The sequence below is a fragment of the Oryzias melastigma genome, linkage group LG13 (genome assembly GCF_002922805.2).
Source record: "Oryzias melastigma strain HK-1 linkage group LG13, ASM292280v2, whole genome shotgun sequence".
Classification (NCBI taxonomy): domain Eukaryota; kingdom Metazoa; phylum Chordata; class Actinopteri; order Beloniformes; family Adrianichthyidae; genus Oryzias; species Oryzias melastigma.
The window spans coordinates 23,077,539-23,100,327 of NC_050524.1; the positions used below are offsets into that span (position 1 = coordinate 23,077,539).

Genomic DNA, 22,789 nt, shown 5'->3' on the forward strand with positions numbered 1-22,789 from the left:
AAGTGAAATTATCTTGAAGGTAGAAAAATAACCTCACGGGTGGGGGGATTAGCTTTATGGTACGAAAATAACGGCTTAAGAATGGACAGGACAACTTGAGATTGTGTTGACGGTCGACAGGTTATGCCAAGGGCGTCTTATTTAAGTGTTACCAGGGAAAGCTCTGGGAACTCTGGTTTCCAGGGGGAAAAAAAATAACTTGACAAAAAAAATACAAATCTGCAACCTAATTCATATAACAAGATACAGGGAAGTCTATTTATTCTTCCTCCCAAATTTTTAATGCAACCACAAGGGGAACAATCCAGTTCTTTCCTGTGCCGGTCCCAAGTCCGGATAAATGCAGAGGGTGAAATTAGAAAATAAATATTTTGATATATATAATTCTCATTAGAGCATGTTAAACAGTTTCTCTGTCATCTTGCCGTCTTCAACAGCTTTCTGAATCAAATCCGTATTTTCCTGACAGCTGGGATGCAGGGAAGGAAGGGATCTTCTGAGGGGTGTCTAGGGGCGACCTCCGCCGACAGCGGCGTCGAAGGGCGACCTCCATGAGTGGCAACCACCGGCTTCTCAGCCATCAGCAACGAGGGGTGACCTTTGCCGAGAGCGGCAACCTCCAGCATCGTGGAGAGAGCTCAGCAGCTCCGCAGCAATTGGCGGTGAGAGGTGACCACTGCCGCTCTAGACATCAGCATTGCGGAGAAAGCTCTGCAGCTCTTGTAGTCGAGGGGCTACCACTGTCGCTATCGGTGTCAGAATCGTGGAAAAAGCTCTGCTGCTCTTGGCATCAAGGGGCGACCACCGTCGCTCTTGGTGTCGAGGGACGACCTTTGTCGCTATTGGCATCCGAATCGCAGAGAAACCTCCACAGCTCTTGGTGTCGAGGGGCGACCTCTACCTCTCTTGACATCAGCATCGCGGAGAAAGCTCAGCAGTTCTCGGCGTTGGGGTCGACCTCTGCCGAGAGTGGTGTCAAGGGGCGACCTCGGCCGAGAGCGGCGTCGAAGGGCGACCTCCACCGAGAGGGACGACCACCGGCTCCTCAGCTATCAGCAACGAGGGGTGACCTTTGCCGAGAGCGGCAACCTCCAGCATTATAGAGAGAGCTCAGCAGCTCCGCAGCAATTGGTGGTGAGAGGTGACCACTGCCGCTCTAGACAGCAGAAAGCTCTGCAGCTCTTGTCATCGAGGGGCGACCTCTGCTGAGAGTGGTGTCAAGGGGTGACCTCCGCCGAGAGCGGCGTCGAATGGCGACCTCCACCGAGAGCGGCGACCACTGGCTACCTTAGCTATCAGCAACGAGGGGTGACCTTTGCCGAGAGCGGCAACCTCCAGCATTATAGAGAGCTCAGCAGCTCCGCAGCAATTGGGGGTGAGAGGTGACCACTGCCGCTCTAGACATCAGAAAGCTCTGCAGCTCTTGTAGTCGAGGGGCTACCACTGTCGCTATTGGTGTCAGAATCGTGGAAAAAGCTCTGCTGCTCTTGGCATCAAGGGGCGACCACCGTCGCTCTTGGTGTCGAGGGACGACCTTTGTCGCTATTGGCATCCGAATCGCAGAGAAACCTCCACAGCTCTTGGTGTCGAGTTCAAACTATTTGTTGAACTGTATTTTAATGACAAACTAAAAATCACCACATATGGAAGTTTTTCTGTTCAGTCAGATTCTGATTTATTTTTAACCTTTGAAATTTAAACAGCAAAATTTAATGCCCCAAAATATTATTTTCTATCTTAAATGTTTCAGTGTTTTTAACCTTTTCGGGGCCAAATGATCAACTGAATCAAAATCTGTCAAAGGTGTTGCAGATCTGAAACACCTGCCTGAAAGGGGCTCATATTGACACTCAACTTTTTGATGGCCCCAAAATTCAATGAGAAAAACTTAATTTCCTCCGCCTCACTAGAATAACTAGCTGATCTAAGAGCATATCGATATCCAGCCAATCAAATCATGACACAGACTTGAAGTCAGCGTTTGGTGTGGAGGTCCAGAGGAGGTTCTGGAGCACAAACAGGATCGTTCAGCTGCTTTGAACGAGCAAACCACGTCTCTATGCAGAGAAGCCAGGCTCGTGACTTTGTGTTTGCGGGCAGGCAAGGATGCTTCGCTATGGTGTGCGCTTCAGACCGAAGTCCGTCCATCTGTTCTGCGCGAGCGAGCTGCTGGACTAGGAAAAACTCTGTCTCCAAGAGAACTGTTTCTCTGAGTGGCTTCAGAACTATGTGAGCTGGCGACTTTTGAATGCGGAACAAACAGTCGTGTAAATGTGTGTTACCAAGATGCACATTGCTGCAACAGATCTTAAAGAAGCTAAATGTCTAGACTTTAACCCTGCCTCTGGGTATGTGCGGGCAAGAATAAGATACTGACCACACAGATTAAAAAAATTTTGAGCGAACAGTCACTTTAAAATATTATTAATAATAATGAAAGCATGCTCAGAAGATCATCTTGCTCAAAGCTGCAGCTTCGTTTGTTTAAAGCAGAACTACTTCTTCTTCTACGGCCATTTCCAACATTTTAGATACTTCTGCGCACGTCTAAACAATTTATTCCGATCAAACGTGTGGCGTATGTAAATGTTTGTTATAATCAGATTCAGTTTTTCAGGCCCATGTACACGGTTTCTATATCTGTACTTTGATTCGATCGAAGACATTTTGCACATGTAACTGCATAAAGCGAGAACCACGAGGGGGGTTGGTTGCCATCTTTGGCTCCAAAAGAGCAGAGCAGGCGCTGATGTCACGTCAGTGTCATGATTTAATTGACTGGCTATCGATATGCTCTTAAAGTTTTTCAAACAAGACTGACGAAGTAAAGTTCTTCATATCAATTTTTTTCCATTGAATTTCTTGGCCATCAAAATGTTAAGTCTCAAAATTAAAAACAAGGAAATATTGAAGATAGAAAATAATATTTTGGGGCATAAAATGTTGCTGTCGGAAAATCAAGGGTTGGAAAAAAAACAAAGAAAATTCAAAGGTTTAAAAAATTCAGTATCTGGTGTAATATAAAAACTTCCACACCAAACTGATCCCAAACCTTCCTAAATCCACTTGCCTAAAGCAATTTATGCCCGTTGTCAGAATAAAGACCGCCCAATAGGGCTGGAAACCGCCTGATCCGACAACACTGCCTATGCTCGCTAACTTGCGAGTCTCTTGACTTGCTGTTGACTGGAATATTCCATTGCTGCAGAGGAACGGAAGAGTACGAAACACTCTCACATAATCTGCTTTATGCCATTTCAGTGATTTGGGATGTTTTTTATGACAGAGTTTAATAATGATGGGCGTCAAATTTATTTTAGAGACTTATTAAGTGTTCAGCTTGACTGATTGTCTACCTTTGCCTAATGGCAAGTCCGCCCCTGCATTCAGCTTTTTGCATGACAGCTGTAAGTCTTTTATTTAATCTTGTTTTAAAGTGATTTTAATTTGAATTCTTTCTATCAGTTTATTTTGTCTTTAAAATGCTCTTTGTTGTTAATAGAGGCTAATTTAAAAAAGGAGAAAAAAAGTGGAAATCTGCACACAGATTCATGGACAGGTTTCATACACTGCTCACAAAAATTAAAGGAGCACTTTAAAGAAACACATTCGATACATCAGATCTCAATATGAAGTTGAATATCTATACAAATAACAACAAGGCACTGTCTTAGGAACAAAAGGATGCCAAGTTTTTTCATGGAAATAAAAGTTTTCCGCCTACAGGGGACTCAATTGTGTAGACACCATAAAATCAAAGTCAAATGAAGATGTGACAGGCTAGTCCATTTTTTCCAAAACTTAATTTCTGCAACTCAAAATGCTTGTCAGTATCTTGTGTGGCCCCCACGAGCTTGTATTCATGCTTGACAACGTCGCGGCATTCTCCTAATGAGACGACGGATGGTGTCTTGTGGCGTTTCCTCCCAGATCTGTGTGAGGGCATCCCTGAGCTGTTGTACAGTCTGAGGACCAACCTGGCAGCGCCTAATGGACCCAAACATAATGTCCCAGAGATGTTCTATTGGGTTTAAGTCAGGGGATCGTGAAGGCCATTCAGTTGTTTCAATTCCTTCATCCTCCAGGTACTGCTGCATACTCTTGGCACGTGAAGCCGGGCATTGTCGTGGCATTGCGGTGCATTAGGAGGAAACCAGGACCTACTGCACCAGCGTAGGGTCTGACAATGGGTTCAAGGATTTCATCTGGATACCTTATGGCAGTCAGAGCACCATTTCCTAGGCAGTAGAGGTCTGTGCGTCCCTCCATGGATATGCCTCCCCAGATCATCACTGACCCACCACCAAACCTGTCATGTTGAACCACGTTGCAGGCAGCATAACGTTCTCCTTGTCTTCTCCAAACTCTTTCACGTCTATCACAGGAGCTCAGGGTGAACCTGCTCTTGTCTGTGAAAAGTACAGGGTGCCAGTGGTGATTCTGGTGTTTTTGAGCAAATGCCTGCCGAGCGCCACGGTGCTGGGCAGTGAGCACAGGGCCCACTACAGGACGTTGGGCCCTCAGGCCGCCTTCATGAAGTCTGTTCCTGATTGTTTGGGTAGAGACATTCACACCAGTGGCCCTCTGGAGGTCATTCTGTAGGGCACGAGCAGTGCTCAGCCTGTTCCGCCTTGCACAAAGGAGCAGGTATTGGTCCTGCTGAGGGGTTGAGGACCTCCTACGTCCCTGTCCAGCTCTCCCAGAATAACCACCAGTCTCCTGAAATCTCCACCGTGTTCTGGAGAGTGTGCTGGGAGACAAATTAAACCTTATTGCTGCAGCACGTGTGGATGTTCCATCCTGGAGAAGTTGGACAACCTGTGCAACTTCTGTAGGGTTAAGGAATGGCCTCATACTGCCAGTAGAGATAATTATCAAGCCAAAATCAGCACGAGTGGAAAACCAGCCAAAAAAGATCAAGAGGGAGAAACTTGAAATGACCTCCACAAGTAACACCAGTCCTGTTTTGAGGGTTTTCTAATTGTTGCCACTGAAGTGCACCTGTTGTTAATTCCATGAACACCAATACAGCTGAAATTGATTAACGAGGCCCTCAGCTGCTAAACCAACCAGTAAATTATCAGACAGGTTTAATTCAATTCATGCCAGGCCCAATAAAAAAGTGTTCCATTAATTTTTGTGAGCAGCATATTTTGATGACATTTATGAGCTAGTAAGGCAAACAGGGACAGAAATCTGAAGAATCTCACTTGTCATCCTTGCGCATGCCATTCTGGCTGTTGAAGTTGAACGGATCGATAGCTGCTGAGGTTCCAAACAGGTCGTCAAACTTGGTTTCTACAGGAGCCTGAAAATAGAAACACCAAACTGGTGAGATCGAGGTACTTAACGTGTGCTAAAAAGTGCTACAATTGAAGTGTTATAATTTTTCATCATTTTTGGAAAGTCCTAAAATGTTGTTTATTTACTATCATTTATTTGAATTTAGATCTTAAATTTTCCCTGTTAATCTCTTGAGCATGTACACTTCATTGTAACCAACCAATTCTCCTGCTGCGGTTAACAGCAGTGCATTACATTTCACAGAACTGCTGAACATTTTTAGGAGATTCATCCAAATTCAACTAAAGGCAGGGCTTTTCTCCAGACCAACCCCACCCCGCCAAGAAGCTGACCGGCAGGACGGGAATATCCGTGTCGACCAGGTCGTCCGTTTCCACCACGTGCTCCGACTCGGGCGACGACGACTCAGCAGGGATCACCACCACCGGGCTGATGTGCTCTGACAGAGCTGACGCACGCAGGAAGTTCGGTGGATTCTGGAGGAATCAGGAGGAAAAATATCCGTCCATTTAGCAAGTGCATGTAATTATCAAAATTTGGAGAAGATTTAAGAGGCATAACTGTTATTTAATCATTGTAAATTCTTTTTTGCTTGATATTAATCATAGTTCTTGACAGAAATAATAAATTGGGCTAAAATACATTTTGCTGACAAAACAAGAGTCGTGAAAAAAAAGGGAAAAGACACAATGGTTGTTTTGTGCAACAGTCTGGAAACATGTTGGTGGCTCTCACCTCAGGCAGTTGTGGGATCTGAATTAGCCTCTTGAAATACTGCAAGTTACTGGAGCGATAGAACAGGCTCTTTAGCCTGAAACCAAAGGGAGAGATAGATTGGAAGATTAAAGAAAACGTGATGAGAAAAAAAAAAAAAACAAGACACAGTAGCAGTCAGGGGAAACCGTGTAACACTATAGGCAAGAAGAGTTCCGTGTCTGGGTCACTCTCAAACAGGAAGTACAAAGGAAATGCATCCAGGTGGTTTGTGTCTGTTTGCGTATGACAGTGAGGGAAGTCCGTACTTCTTGAACTGCTCCTGGAAGCGATCTCTGTGGCCCTGGAGAGTGTCGGCTGGAAGGCCTGCAAACACACACACATACACATACATCAGAAAGACATTAGTGCTGATGGAAGTGATCTAATGCTATAAATCAGTGCTCCCCAAACTTTTTCAGGTCACGGAACGGACAGGCAATACTTTCACGGACTGGCCTGTTCAAGGCTGGTGTCCAATTTTTTTTTTTTTAGCTTTCAGTTTCCATTATTAACTTTTGAGGGTAAAGATGTTGGAGACCACTGCTATAAATGATTGGATAAACATGTACAGCTATCAGATAAAATATAAACAGTCCAATCATTTTTAAGGTTCAAAGTTATTTTAAAAGTGAGCCTGAACAGATCTCAACAAAAACAGTGGCCCTTCGCTTGATCGCGGTTCACGTTTTACCATCTCGCTTTTTTGCATTTTTTTTCTCCATGCAATTGTGCATGCTTGCATTTTTTTTTCAACATCAGTGCTGTGTCTGTACAAAATGGATGTAATTGGCCAAATTTACATACATCTTCTATCGTGAGCAGATGTTTATATCAGTCTAAGCAAAGTGTATAAATGTGTATTACACCCTTAAAAATTTATCATCTTACTTTGCTGATTTCCCCTTTTGCGTGCTATTTTTAGAACGAAACTCTAAGAATAAATGAGAGAACACTGTAGTTTAATCATAGCCATAACTATTTGATACTAGCATTCAAGCACAGGGGTGGAGGAATGATCATTTGTCCTATTTTGCAATCGCAGTGTGTTGTTGTGATAAAACTCAGAGTCTTAGAATCAAATGCGTCTGATATTTGACCAAAATTTGGGTCAGACATTAAGACCGTGATGCAAAAAGCACCAGAAAGACTTAAAATTAGAAGAAAACACAGAGATTGCAGATGCTCAGTCAAAATTTAGACCTCAACCTCGTCGACCTGCTGCCCTTTCAACGAGCAAATGTCTAAAAACCTTAATAAGCCGAAACAATGTTGTAAACAGGATTCAGCCCAAATTCCTCTGCAATGATGTGAGAGGCTGATAACATTCTGAAAACAAAGACCGGCGAGTTTCTGCTGCAGCAAACTAGAGTGTAGGAAGTACTTTTCATTCACTCTTTTAACATCTCAGGTTTGGAAATAAAAGTGACCACTGGAAGATGAAAACATCAAGACCGTACTTATTTTCTGCAACATTATGCACACAATAAATTCACACACAATGAAATAGCACAAACTGGATTTGCAAAAATAAAGTTGCCTACTGGAAACGTGTACATTTTGAAAAAAACTTTCATTTAATGAAAACGTTTCTGCGCCTGGAAGTTTTTGAGTTGTATTGAAATTGTCACATTTCGCAAAACTGCAATGGAAACATTTTTTTCAAATTCACATGACCAACAACCGGATACTACGCTTAACTGTGCAGCAAGAGATCCCACAGCATCACAGCTCGTCAAAAGTTAAGCATGTCATGCAAAATCGTTGGATCCACAGCTCCTCTGTAAAATCACCAACCAAGATTTTCCAAAAAACTCTTCATCCGTAGCCACTTCCACATAGCTTGCCGCTACATAGCCTGAATAAAATGCCGACATCTCTTTTGGTAGATGATGAACACTAGTGGTGGTGTGGCAGAAATTTAAATATATCTTCTGTAAATCAAAAAAATGTTCACATCTGTCGCCAAGTTTTTGAATTAATTGAGTTAGTTTGTGTTTATTCACATAATTAGGATTTAATGGAATTGGAATTGTGTTTTTTCTACATTTCTTGAATTTCAATAAAGTTTCGTGCATATGTGTAATGAACATTTACTGGTAGTTAAATGGCAAATAAAAAATTATCAACATAAAAAAGACACATTCTTCCTTTTAAATGATTTCTGACACTTTAGAAGCTTAAGTACCACGAAGTATTAAGGAAGGTGTAGAAACAAAAAAATGTTTATTACAACTTTAAATCTTGTAAATATACGAAAAAAAGTTGCATATTTATGACTTATTTTCCGTAAATGTATGTGTTTTAAAGTCATAAATGTATAACTTTAAATCTCGTAAATTTGCAAGAAAGAAAGTCGTAAATTAACAACAACGGAACCAAAGTAGTCTGTTTATTGGAGTCGTGCTCGATGGTGAAAGACGTGGAGGATCTTGTAAAGATTTATTAATTTTTATTAATTAAAAGTTTCAAACGTTTCTTGTTTAGAGCTTTTAAAAAACAGTTGTCTTTTGCTTAATAAATGAGATCATATCAAACGTGTGAGTTTCTAAACATTTAAATTTGTCACTTTCATCACACTTCCTAAAAGAAACCTTACATGGCAAAACTTGACTATATCAGCGTTGAAGCTCAGCTGTTGCTATTTGTGCTGAAGCTCGAGGCCACAAAGACCATCACTAAATCCTGGTGTGAAACGATGTGCAGCTTGGCCAGCAGGGGTGCATGACTCACAGGAATGCAGCTTAAAAAGCAGCTTGACGGTGTAATCGTACAGATGGCTGCAGTCTAGGATGACTTGGATGAGGGGGGCCAGGCGACACTGTCCAGCTGCCGTCACCGACACCGACCGCGACATGTCCAGGGAGCTAAAAACTGAAGACAAGCAATCAGTAGGTGTGCAGACACAGCAATGACCTCCGTCATTCATTGTTCATGACTCTAATTGGACGTTAATGTTACTGGCTCGCCTGCAGCCACCTGATATTTTCTGAAAACAACACACAGGTTTGAGCTAAAAGGGGGTTTTCATCGTAAAAAGTGGCAGCAGGATGAACACACTGACTCATTCTGGCTCTGGTATTAAGTACCGCTTTCAATTCCCCGTGGCCATGCTCACACCAGCCCCACAGAGCCTTACAGCAGTGCAGGCGTGGTTTCCTGCATGATGCCGAGCGCATAAACACCCTTCTCTGACGTGATGCTTTCAAAATACACCACAACAGAGAAGGAAGTGTTTGAAATACTCCATCAACTTCACAATAAACCTCAGTCATATGCACTCATAAGGGGATGACCTGCACGGGTGTAGCCGGTTTTTGTTTTTGTTTGTGGAGGGTCTTAGAGTAAAGCGGTTAAAGCCCCCCTCCTTAAAGTGTAACCCCGGGCCCACACGGCTGGAGTTACAGCTCAGGTGCGATGCTGGAGCAGTCCGGCTACAGAAGATGGCTCATATTGGCTATTGGATGGCTGCATCCACAGGCTTTGCTGTTGAAATCGCAAAACTCCGAACTAACAAAGGTTCGCACGAGAACCCGCCATTTATATTGAAAGTATAGTAATCCCCCTTATTCACTGTGGTTCTTTTGCCACACTAGTAGTTAGTAAGATCTGAGTACTGACTCCTTACTAAGACCCCACACCACACTACACGTGATACATAAGTGCCCGTAGGATGTGCACACAAACTACACTCAGATTATCTAATTTCCTCACTTATCACATGAACAGCAATAGCTGGCTTCTTGTGCAGTCTGCAGTATTTCACTCATAGTGGTCACAAATCGTACTATGATCTGTTGCCCGCAGCATGCCCATAGAAAAAAATGTGTATGCACATTTTAGCGCTACAGGTTCACTGAGCTGTCTTCAAACTTGTCACAGAAGTAAGTGCATTTGTGACTGAAGCTAAAAAGAGTGCTGTGCTTGATTAAAAAGGACCTTTAAATGTAACAATTAATTATGACAGACTTTTTTTTTTACTACTACAAAGAAACCTTGTGCTTCATGAAAAGAAGCTCACAGGTACTCCCTGAACTCCTTTCTATTTTTAACATTCTCCAAGACACGTCAACCTCAGATGAGTCACCCAGACAACAAAAGGGCTTCTGAGAAAAGCAGGAGGTCCGGTCAGTTTCATCAGTTCCTGGCTGTGAGCATTGTGAACGAGACTTCCTGTCTGCATCGGTCAGTTGGTCGGTCGGGTCAGGACAGGTGCAGGACATCTTACCAGCCAGAAAGAGGTTGAGCTCACACTCCAAATAGTCGAACATCTCTACAGTCAACTGGAAGCTGGGGGAGGAGAGCAAGACGTACACTTAATGCTTTACTCGACACAAACACAACTGAATAAAAACAGAAGGAGAGGTCAAGATGTACAACTTCATCCTGAGAAATGCATGTTGTCTACAAGCTTTTTATCAAAACACTTTAGGATATGTGGAGATGTGAAAGGCACCAATATTTAAATATTTATACTAAAGTTTGCAACAAGACAATCAGTAAGAGATGTGGGTAATAAGACGTGATAGAAAAAAAGGACTTTGATACTATCTTTTTAGCTCGTTTTCTGGATAAAATGACTGAATATCTTGTTACTGTGAGAAAACTAAAACTGTTTTCTTAAGATAACAGAGCATACTTTTCCTTAGCGGAAGATCAGTAGAAAAACATAACATTTCGTTGAGAACGTGAACTAAAATGGTCAACAGAGGATCATCACTAATTCATGAAATGAACGTGTGTTAACTCTCACCGCTGGTTCTACACACTTTGAATTCAGCGCGTTTGCAATCGCTCGATTCCTAACGATCATCTATGGTGACAGGCATCTGATAACTGATTATGCTAGTTGTGATCAATTCAATTAGAAATTGTCCTATAGTTCAAATTAACCAGTTATTGAGAAGAAGATGAAGAACATTCACAGACTTCCAATGAAAAAATATGTTTTCTGTCATTATCTAAAGATAATGACTTATTAGTTGGTATCTCAAGAAAACAAGCTGGATTTTTTTAAATCGTATTTTCAGAGTTTAAGTTGCATTTTTTTTGCATACTTTGGCCACTAGAGGGCATAGTAAGTGTGTGTATCAGTATTTCCTACTGACAGTAATGCAGAAGAAGAAGTCCCCGCTCAGTCTGATGTCAGGCTTAGTGGAGTTGTTCCAAAGCGACAGAGGTTGAAAAATCTACATTTTTATGCCACAGAGATATTAATTTAATAAATTAATTTTATTTTTTACTTTTATTTAAAACACTGCACATTTTATTCAATATTTATTATCTACATAAATATTGCTTATTTATAAATAAACTAAATACATTATTGACTTAAAGTAAATCATTTGAAAAAGAAGTAGTATACCTTATGTAGGGAATAAAGTTTGAAGCAAGAATGTAGTTTTTCCTTTGCCTAAATTATTTTCGTAGTGATTCTGGTGCTGAAAAACAGCAAGACAGAGGCATGCAACACTCACAAGTTGTTAACGTCGTTCTCCCCCACCTCGTCCAGCTGCCTGTTTGACATCTGCAGGTTGCCGGGGAAACGAGGATTCTGAAATGGAAGAGGATGCAGCTTTAGACTCCGATCACCGAGTTCCAACAGGCTGACATCCATCTCTTACAATATACTCTGGTTTATTAAGAAACATGCTTATGACTCTGGGATTCAGCCTTTAAGGAAAATCTGATTAATGAGAGTCATGTGACCCATTCATGAAGGAGGAACTTTTATCCTCATACTGTTGGTATTGAAGCCTTTTGTATTGGGTCTTTATCAGATGACCATCTGCTAACAAGCGCCACCTAAGAATATTCACACATTAAATCAGAAATCTGTGCTGCTGGGACCACTTTTAATCATTGAGTTTACATCACTTCTTTTTTTTTACTCTATATAAAAAACAGTCAGAAACAGTCTGTCAGAATTTATCAAACAGTCTAAAAGATTTTTTTGAACATTTCAAGCACAACAGGAAGATAAAAAAGTGCCCAAATTTTAAAAACAACTAGGAAGGTCTGGGGGGATAAACACATTAATAAGCCAGATGATATTTGATTCTCACGCTTGCAAACGGGCCTCCGGCTGCCATTAGCACAGGGTCATCTTCAATTTTTAGCCTTTAGTGGTAGCAGTAAAAAACCACATCTTCCTGTGATAACATCAGCCTCCGTCTCTCATTCCCTCCCCAGCTCTGCTCAGCTGTCTCAAAAAACTGCAGCAGATGCTTTACAAACCACCAAAGAGTGGGAATTTTTCTCTGAGCGCCCCAACCCTGCAGAGGCAGGCAGGCCTAAAAGGAGACGCTAAGACACAGATAATAAATGGCGAGGGACATTGGTGCAGACTTTTCTAGGCCAGGCTGACTCACTTTGATGTGAAACTCTATTTTGGTGATGAGCAGTTTGAGGTAGATGCTGCACAGCTTCCCATAGCCTTCACTCAGGTGACCCTGATGGAGAGAGAAGAGACACGTGAGCAAAAACGAGCAGACAAACTACCACCTCTTTCACCACGGATACCCATGGGGTCAGTTGGTGACCCATCATGACGTTCGAGAGTGTTTTAAAGTCCCACTCCGATCATCTTTTGATCGATTTATATCTATTCCCAGTGATCTTTTAATTATGATTATAACGTTTAAGCTAAAATATAAACCCGGTATCATTTTCTAGGACATAGTTTCTGCAGACTGGCAGGAGTTCATTAGAAATTCACTTCTGAGTTGCAAGACTGTTGGGACAGAGAAAACCAGCCCCGACTTACCCTCCCAATTGGTGAAAGCTCTCTGTTTACATTTTAATCAATCTAAATGTATCTAAACTTAATAAATCAATAATCTATCCATAAAAGCAGAGAGCAAAGAGATCAATAATGCTACATTTTGCTAGCTTGATGCTAATATATAATGGGATTTCCCATAGGATGGCTAATGCTAACACTCGGTCAACCTCAAAATGCATTGCTGACTAAATGACGGTCTTTATAAACTTACAGGCATGAATTTCCAAACTCTTTTCAGGAAATATTTTTTAAGTACCCATTTGTGGTCGAAAGCATCGTCTTTTGCTCATACTTTCTTCTTCTTCTGGAATAAGGTGTAATGCTATAGCGCGATCGCCACCAAGTGGCCAAGCTGATTCGCCCTCCGGGAGAGGCAGAACAATTGTTGGAGCTTCTCCTTTTGAGAACACTATGTTATTAACAATCTCATTATAATTTCACGAATACATTTGACAGTATGTGAACTGTCTCAGATTAATATGAAAAATTTTAAACATATATCCATTAATGTATTTCTAAACAAGTGTGTCTAAATGTGTAAACCATGTAAACTCAAAACTGAATAAAGTCAAATTGAATTGAGAGGATTGAAAGAATAATTTAAAAAAAATTTAAATGAATCGATCCAGGCTTTGGTGAATCAAATTGAATAAACTCTGGAAATTATTGGCAAAAACACAATTTTCATCAGAGGGAGTCAACAAGTGTACAAATTTTTTTTTTTCCTTTGTGGGAGTGCTGCTGGTAATGACCTAACAAGAACGATAAGCCACATCCCCGGTCACAGCCACCGAGCTTCCTGTCCCAGCTTGCCTGGTTGCATCAGCAAAAACAAAGCAAAACACGGGACATGAAGGCCTCCGCCCAGTTCAGAGCCGCCACAGACACGACAACGCTCCGATGGCCAAACTGGCTTTTTTTCTATGCAGTTTTACAAAGCAAAGTAAGAATTTTAGCCAGATTATAAGGTAAAATCCTTCTCAGGTTGATGCAAATATTCATAAAAATCCTTCTGGGAGTAAAAAGTTTGATTATTTATGAAGAATTTCCACAAAGAAGTTACACCACAGACTTCTTTAACATGGCGATAACACTCATATTTGGCTCCATAACAGCTGCTGCTCATCTATGAAGATATCAGGCTGATAATGAGAGATAAATGTAATCTGCACCTGTGAATATAACAAAGCCTCTTTATTTGAATTTCTCCTTAGCTTTCAAATCTAACAACAACTACAATATGTTGCTCTCAAAGTAAAAATCCATCCTTTTCTTTCAAACTAACGATTGGCCACAGATTTGTTGCCAATAATGGTTTAAAAGCTAATAAAAAGTCACTCTGTTAGCTGGAGGTTGCAGCTGCAAAGTTTAAAGCTAATGGCTTTACTGCGCTTTATCAGCTTGAGTTGTTTTTGCTGCTGTAGAGCTCCGTTAGGATGCTTTCTGTGAAACCTCAAAATGACACCTCGTTCTGTGTGGTCACAGTAAATGAGTCGTTTTTTTTTCCATTGACCAGAAAAGGAGAAAAAAAATCCACAATTAATGTTATGGTTTGTATGCTATAAAACAGCAAAGGTCTGCTACAAATATATAACAAATCCGCAGCAAGGTGTCACTAAAAGCAGTACTCCTAAAACCCTTTATGCTACGTTCACACCGGCCTCTACTACTTTTGTGTACCTAGTGGGTAGATCTGCACAATAAATTGCATATTTATTGTCATCGCGATTACGAGCAGGGACGATACGCGTATCACAAAAAAAACAGCGCAAACTACAATAAACTGTTGCCTTAAGTTTTTACAAACATGCAAAACAATCTCATGCCAGCTTGAAGTAATCAAATCAAATTAAGCCCTTAATGCTACGTTCACACCTGGCTACACACGATCTAGACACCCCTTCCAATGAAAGGTTTATGTAGACGCATATATATGCGTCGCTACGAGAGTTTAAGTCCGCTTTCACACTCTAGTGTTAACACCGTATGCTTTGTAGACGAAAGGTCATTTGGAAGTTAAGTTACGGTGACTATTATTTTTACTAAGCAATTCCAGGTAAATGGACATGATGTATTAATAACTTTTTTTTCCTTTTTGTTCATGTGTCACCAGTCATATTGTAATTACCATATTGATCCCAAATATCACAAGTTCTCCTCATGTCATGCAGCCCTACTTACTGGTTATTTGTGTGGTACTTGCTGTATATTTATAACAGTTGAATTAAGAGTTTAAAAGTGATTCCAAACTGTCACATTCACACCATGCTTCACACATTTTAAAGTCTGTTTTCAGGCTCTTCGTACTAAACATGGATCTATCGAACCAATGTTAAAAGTATTAATAATAATTGTGGTTTGTTTGTATCCGCTTCTGCCCTGAGACTGGAAAGTTTGGAGTTCAAATCCATGCTCGAGTCAAACCAAAGACTCGCTGATGAGACCCAATGTCTCTATGCTTGACACTCAGCATGAAAGGGTCGGATTGGAGGGGTTAAACCACCAAATGGTTCCTGAGTCTGCACCTCACCGCTCCCCCAGGAGATGGGTCAAATGTAGAGAACAAACTTCATACACCCTGGTATGTGACAATTAATGGGACTTCTACTTCAGCTGAAGTCATCATGTGATGTTTGGGGCACAAAAAACTTGAATACTGAGCACACAAATGGGAAGAAAGAGAAGAACTCATGCAGCTACAAAGAGTTTGCCCTATTGACCTTAATCAGGAGAGCAGCTCACAGCTGGAGTTAGTCGTCTTTTAGTGCAACTATCCAATTTATTATGAAAATCTAAAAGGATTTTTCTATTCCTATTTAAGCTTGCCGTTTGTTGAAGCGAAAAGCTGATTTGATAATCAATTCATGATGGTTTCTGTCACAGCTTTGACTAGATGTTTCTGCTTAAGTGTGTCTGTGAAGGTTCTTATTTATCCAGTTGACATCTTGAAGTCGAGTTATGGAATCTGCACTACATAAGAGCAGCTTTCGGCTCTGATGTTAAAGTTTTGGTTTCTGCAAAAAGAAACGAAAAAAATAAATCAGATAGTTCACCAGTTTATAGATGCTGACCAGGGCTGGTAAATACAAGATCTACCATCCTGCCTGTATTCCAGTTCTCTGCACTGCTTTCTGATTATTATCAGACTCCTGTTTCTCCTCATTCTGATTGTCTAAACCCACATGATCCAGATAATCAGCAGCAAGAAGTGCAAGGAGATCTGGAGAACAGGCAGTGTGGTAGATCATGAGGACAAGGATTGAACAGCTGGGTGCTACACAAACTTATAAAAGCTTAAACTTTACTCTTTTTTTCCTGAGGTAAAACAGCAAAAACTGACACTTTCTTATAAGTTCAATATACAAAATATAGGTTGTTTTAAGCTCCAAACACCATTGAAATAAATGAGGCTTGTTCGAATAAACTAATTCTTGAAGAAAACAAAAGCTTTTGAATATTCTTTTCGTATTAAAATAACTGAATCATTGTAGCATGAGGTCATGCTATAAAGGCTCCTCCTGCTTACCCACATCCTGCTCATATCAGTCAGATCTGCTTTGTTCCTCATGGAGTCCTTAATCACCTGAAAGGGCATCACAGAGCAGAAACCACAGACTCATGAGCATCACCAGACAACAAGATCTACAGAGTCCCTCACGCTCCCGCCGTTGGCTTACGTTGGGGTGTCCGTCGCGCAGCAGCTTGTGGAAGACGTGGCAGAACTTCCAGCAGAGCACAGCGTTGCTGGACAGAGGAAGCCGGTGGACCACGGCCCAGAATGTGTGGGCACCTTTTTCATGATGGGTCCCCAAAATGCAAGGTGGCAGGAAAGTCAAGGTGATACTTTAATGATCCAGAATGTTGGGTTTTTTAACATTTGTGCTCGATGGAGGGTTCTTTTTAGGGATCATGGGTAATCCATGATTGATACGGATCAGTAGCAACAGTTCAGAACACAACAAATGTGGATAACCCACTATATTTTTTCTTTTTTTCCCCCCTTTTTAATGATCAGAAACATGTATCCAAGCTGCGAGTTTTGTGATCCGGTGCACGCCTTCTTCTTTTTGAAGGTTTTCACCAATCCAAGCACAGAAACCATCAAGATACTTGTTTATATCAAACACAGATGCAAATACAGAAACAAAGCTTCTGGAAGGTGCACTAAAAAAAAACAGGTTTCTGATGAAGTGACCATTCAAAGTTTTCATTTTTTGAGCGATTGTAAAAGTGCTCCCAGTGGTCCCTTAATTATAATCATCCTGTTTGTAGGTGAAATCTAAAAAAACGAAAGACTGTGGCATTTTCTAGGACATAGTTTCTGCAGAGCAGCAGGCGTTCAATAAAAATTTGCTTCCATGCAATGGAGCAACCCAACCCAAACTTCTCTTTTCTGTTGCTAATAGCTCAGGGTAGGGAGATTGTGGAACAAGCGTATTTTCTACGTCACAAATACGCTCTTTTTCCAAATGTATTTTTTTGTCTGCTCATGATTCACAACAATTTGAATGAAGAAACACACAGAAATTCAAATTTCAGCTCAATTTTCTTTATATATGTCCTCTTTCATCAGAAAAATGCCACAAGAATAAAACCAAAAACACAGTTTTTACTGGAGTGGGCCTTTCATTTTATTGAGTTTTAAAAAATTAAATAAATCTCTGTAGTTTTGTGCTTTCTTGATTAAACCGGCAGTAATAATCAAATCTTTTGAACCAACATAACCCTCAGTAAACACAAACACACAAGACAATGGAAGGATATTCCTGGCGTGTTTCTCTTTGACGGCGACCTCCTGCGTGTTGATGGCCTTATTGATGCTGACAGCCTGTAGAGAAGACAAACACAGAGAGGAGCACCAGTCAGTCCACTGCTTTTTATTTAAGAATGTCACGATAACACTTGCACCTCTCGCACAGACGCTTCTTCATGCCAACCCACGAGGGGATAGGAAGGAAGCAGCAGGGTTTTTTAAAAGAGGCCGTCTGACCCCTTTTCCACAGCGTTTGTATTCAGAGCAGCAGCTGAGAGGCTCCCACTCACCGCCTCTGAGAAGACTCTTACAGCCATAAAAATAAAAACACCAAAAGTGCTATTTCCATTTGCATTTAAATAATTAAAGTCAAATGGAAACATTTATGAAAATGGATTAATAGAAGCTGGGACATAATAGATCCCAGACAATACGCCACACAACAGGATAAATTAGGTTTCTTCAAAAACAGGTTGGTTCCATGGTGAAGGTGGGAAGAACTCCAAAAGGTGGAGTGTATTGTACCAAAATGTTGTGAGACTTTCAAATCCCAACTGACAAAATGGTGATGCCAAACCAACCCAATAAAGCTTAAGGTCTAAGATTGATTTAGTGATCCAAAGTGACTCAAACATAAAGAAAAATAAACACGAGAAGCTTGAGAAAATTCCAGAGGAGATTAAGGAAATTTGAAGAGGACATACAAGAGGTTTCTGTGATTCCAGGAGCAACATCTGAGATTTTTGTAGCAGAACAGATACTCCATTGTCATTTTTGCATTGTTTTATTTCCCTCTAGTGTTACAGTCCAGATCAATGATAGGTCAAGACTAGGGCCGGGTTTATAAAATTGATTAATCGATCTGTATCATTCTCATCAATCTATACGATCTAACGCAAAATGCTTAAGTCCGCTAGTTTGATGCTAACATATAATGGACAGCAAAAGAAAATTGAATATCTCTATATACTCATAGGCATGAATTTTCAAATCTATTTTACAGAAATATCTTTTTAAAGTAACCATTTGTGACCCGAAGCACCGTTTTTTTCTGTGTTTATTTTTTGTTTTGTTTGCTTTCTTCTTCTTCTGGAATAAGGTGTAATGCTACAGCACGGTTGCCACCTAGTGGCCAAACTGAAACGCCCTCCAGGAGAGGCAGAACAATTGTTGGAGCTTCTCCTTTTTAGAAACCATGCAACACTGCAATCTCATTATTATTTCACTAATAAATTATATAGTATGTGAACTGCATCAGATTAATACGTATATCTTCAAAACATATATAAAGAGTTTATTAAAGTATTTCTAACCAAATGTGTCTAAACGTGTAAACTATGTAAACTCAAAAATAAATTGAATCAAATCAATTGGGAAAAAATAAAAAAAATCTGAATCCAATCAATCCAGGTTCTGGTGAATTGAATCAATTCTGGAATGAATTGGCGATACCCAGCCCTAATCAAGACCATCCTCCACATTCTCACTTCTACCAATTCCCTTGAGTCTGCTCTTTCTCCTCAACCGTTAGTCATTGATTGAAGATTCAAGGAACCTTTGGAGGATCAGCTCACCAGGAGGAGTGGCGGGATGTTTCTTTAACTCTTTAAACACCAGAGCTTTAGCTCCAATGTTGACATTCTTTCAACTACCGCAATGCTTCAACCGTTTACGAAAGTGACGTAATTCCAGCGAATTCTGAGGGAAAGAATACAATACTTTACCATATTAATGAAAAGAATACAACACTTTAAAAGCTGCTTTTCTCCACATCGCAATCAGCTGATTCACGTTGATTGCGTAAATGGTGAAAAGTCACGTTATGTTAAAGAGTGTGTATTATTTGCATATTTGCCAGCAACATCTCTGGTGTTAAATAGTTAAAATGTCTATGGTTAGGATAGCAATGGAGCCTTACACCACAAGAAAACCAATTCCCTTATTTCTACACTGACAAACCAAATTAAAATTATCTGTGAAAAGCTGTCTTTCTGTCCTTCCAGAAATATACTGAGTTCTTCACCTTCACATAAACTGAAACCAAGTGCCAACAGCTGTTGCCGACACATCACTACATTTCACAGTCCGTCTTCACATCCTGCAACTGAGAGAAGGAAGCAGCGGAATGTCCTGCAAAAGATAAAGTTGACCTTTACCAGTTCTGTCTGACTCAGCTTCTCTGGGAGAAGAAGCTGAATAAGGACACTGGTGTTTTGTGAGCAGGCTCACACCTATGTCATGAAGGTGGAGCAAAGATATCGTCATTTAAGTAAAGTTTCAAAGTCAAAGCTGGGTACTTTCCTTAAATGTGTGTTTTTTTAATGAATGTTTTTGACATTTTTTTTCATTTCTAGAACTTTTGTTTTTAAAGACGTAACCGCCAGTTCTGAGGTTCTTTCACGTTCTTTAGAAACCACCAATTCAATATCTAACCACAAGAGAAGCACTCTTAATGTTTAAGGAATGTACAACACAGATGTGAAGATATTTTGAAACACTTGCTGGCTGATGTGCAGTGCAGTTCGACTCGGCTCCTTAAAAAAACTGCAGAAAACTGCCGAACAGACTTTTTGGCGCCTCCCCACTTTTGGTGACAAAGAATCTGGTCTATCGAACGATCAAATCCATTTATCTTATGGCGATGCTGTGAAAGGATGAGGTTATCTCGGGTATGGATCAACCTGAAATGGTTGTTTTACAGTGCGATAGTGTCGGCGCTCCAATAGAGCTTCCAGGGGTGTGGAGAAATAGTCAGAGGAAATTTCTGAAAAAGCAGAAGCATACTGACAATTAATCACAACTTCACTGATGTTCAAAGCTGATAACAGGCTCAATGCTGCGTTCACGATCAGCATGTCTGTTTGGTCTAAGTAGAACTTCATCTGTGACATTTATTGGTCGATTACAAATGTGTGCATCACCATTTTCTTTTTTTATTAACCCCAAACTTCATTTACCTCATGTCCAACTGGGTGGCTCAGTTGGCTGGGTGTAGAACTGGAGTACAGAAAACCTGGGTTCGTTTCTCAGGGAGCGAAATTAGCTTGATCCAGTGTGGGACCTTAGGCAAGAAGACCCTTCACATTGCTGCCTAACTATGTAGCCACAACCCTGTGCTGGTCCCCAGCAGGATAAAAAAAACAGGGTTGTGTCAGGAAGAGCATCCATCGTAAACTGTCAAACCACCTGTGTGAATCAGTGAAAGCTGATTTGCTTTGGTGACCCCTGATGGGATGTGCCAAAAGATAAACTTCTGAATTTATGTCATGAATGAGATATAGCAATTTTACTAATGGTGTAGAAGACACTGGGAATTTAGTACTTCAGCTTCAGTCTCAGTTTCAACACATTCAACATAATCAGAAAGTAATACTTCTGCAAGGCACACCATAAGTGGCATGTAAAAAACGTAATATCTCATGTGGCATCTTAAGGTCACACTCACCCTTACAGCAATTTACCCTTACAGGGGCTGCAAGTTATAGGTTGTCCATTTCTGTTGTAGGGATGTGCGTGTGGTAAGTGTATCGTGAGGCATTTGTAAAGCTAATGGGTGATGAAGTGATACCTTGACTTTACACCACATGCTAGTCATTAATAAAGCGTTAGTGACAACTGCCCTTACAGCTAGATACGAGCTGTCTGCATGCAAAAAATAGGCAAACCTGGATGGGGCACAAATCACACAAGACACTGAACCCAAATTGCTCCTGACGTATAATAATTGTTAGGCAATGGAGACACCATCAGTGTGTGTGAATAGGTGTATGGGACTGACTGTAAAGCACTCTGGGCCTTCTAGGAAGGTAGTAAACTGATTTATAAATATACACCATATACCATTTTCTATTTATAACATGAACCGAACTTATGGGCCCAGTATGACACACCTGCGTCTCACCGACTTTTCCCTTGCGTGTTCTATAAGTGTTCGCTACAACCCGTCACTCACAGCATGCCTATAGAAAAAAATGTGCTTGAAAATGCTGGCTCTTGGGCTCATCAAACAGTCACAGACCATGGTATTTCATGCAGACCACCCGCATGCCCTCAATATTTGTCTATTTTGCACCAGCAGACACTCCAGACTTGAGCCATGAGGGCAGTTGTGTAAAGTCCTTACCTGCTCTGTCAAAGACTACAGCCACATTTATCACAGCCATGCTCCTGTTAGAATTCTGAGTAACGAATACCGACTGTTCCACAAAACATCTGTCCAAATAAGCAAAGAACTAATGACAAATCTAGCTGGATTTTAGGGCTGTCACAGTCAGTGTAATTTCCACCCACTTCCTTGTTCAATGTTACAATCCCCTTTTCTATTATTTTACCGTTATTTCAAATCTGACTGAAATAAAAACTGGTTCCCACATGAAGATGACCCAATTAGCCCACAGTGAGCACTTAGTGCTTGGGCTGAAAGGGAGTGCCAGCTGTCCTGCACTCTTGGCAGGACAGTTTGCTGGCATCAATAAATAAGGAGCCTCTCAGCTTCTCCAGGCACAGCCTCATATACCAGGCTATAAAAGTCAAATTATGCTAAATTAAATCAGAGGTGAGAACAAATAAATATAAGGAATGAAGGGGAAAATTAGTTCCAACGGGAAGAAGCCTTGGCAGGCATATGTGAATGGGCATATTTGACTTTTTTATGCTCCCTTTCTCTCCTTTGTACAGTTTAAAATCAGCTTTAAAGCCATTTAGTTTTTTCTTTTTACTTGTACAGAAATTTTCTCTTTCAGTTATCCTTTCAGACTAAATACTGTTTATGTTGTTGAAAGACTGAAAAAGTGCAGCCTGGCAATCCCCAATCAAGTCTTTTGTAGGAAGGCCCACATTTACATGCTGATGGTAACTCGAATGGGTCCACTGAAGAGCACAGCGTTTCTCTGCCTGCTAAATGAAGCAGCCTTCACTCTTTCACTCATTTCCTCAATAGCCTTCAAGTTATTCATCTCATCCTCTAACGAGAGCGAACTATTGAATGCTATTTTGCCCATCAGACGAGTCATTTATTCACGGTCGTGACAAGAAGCCAACAGTCCTTAGGACTATCGCATTTTCGTTCACGATGTCCATCTTTCCTGTGATTCACACCAGAGGTGTTGTGTCCATCCCGGTCAAGTTTCTCTATAATGAAATAATTCTTTTATGTTTTCATAGTCTTTGTATTTTGGCACTGGTTTCATGATGAG

At 40.8% G+C, this 22,789-nt stretch overlaps 1 protein-coding gene across 2 annotated transcripts in view; it reads right to left on the minus strand.

Annotated features, from left to right (window-relative positions):
* The window catches only part of hip1 (huntingtin interacting protein 1), a 59,651-nt gene that overhangs the window by 14,218 nt on the left and 22,644 nt on the right, over positions 1-22,789 (minus strand). For both annotated transcript variants that reach the window (XM_024276994.2, XM_024276995.2), the window contains exons 2-12: positions 17,606-17,669; positions 16,519-16,661; positions 16,368-16,424; positions 12,429-12,509; positions 11,535-11,611; positions 10,286-10,347; positions 8,791-8,931; positions 6,327-6,384; positions 6,040-6,115; positions 5,637-5,780; positions 5,211-5,308 (exon numbers count right to left, since the gene is read on the minus strand). In XM_024276994.2, coding sequence (XP_024132762.1) covers positions 5,211-5,308; positions 5,637-5,780; positions 6,040-6,115; positions 6,327-6,384; positions 8,791-8,931; positions 10,286-10,347; positions 11,535-11,611; positions 12,429-12,509; positions 16,368-16,424; positions 16,519-16,661; positions 17,606-17,669 — 1,001 coding nt within the window. The remainder of the gene's footprint in view (positions 1-5,210; positions 5,309-5,636; positions 5,781-6,039; positions 6,116-6,326; positions 6,385-8,790; positions 8,932-10,285; positions 10,348-11,534; positions 11,612-12,428; positions 12,510-16,367; positions 16,425-16,518; positions 16,662-17,605; positions 17,670-22,789) is intronic.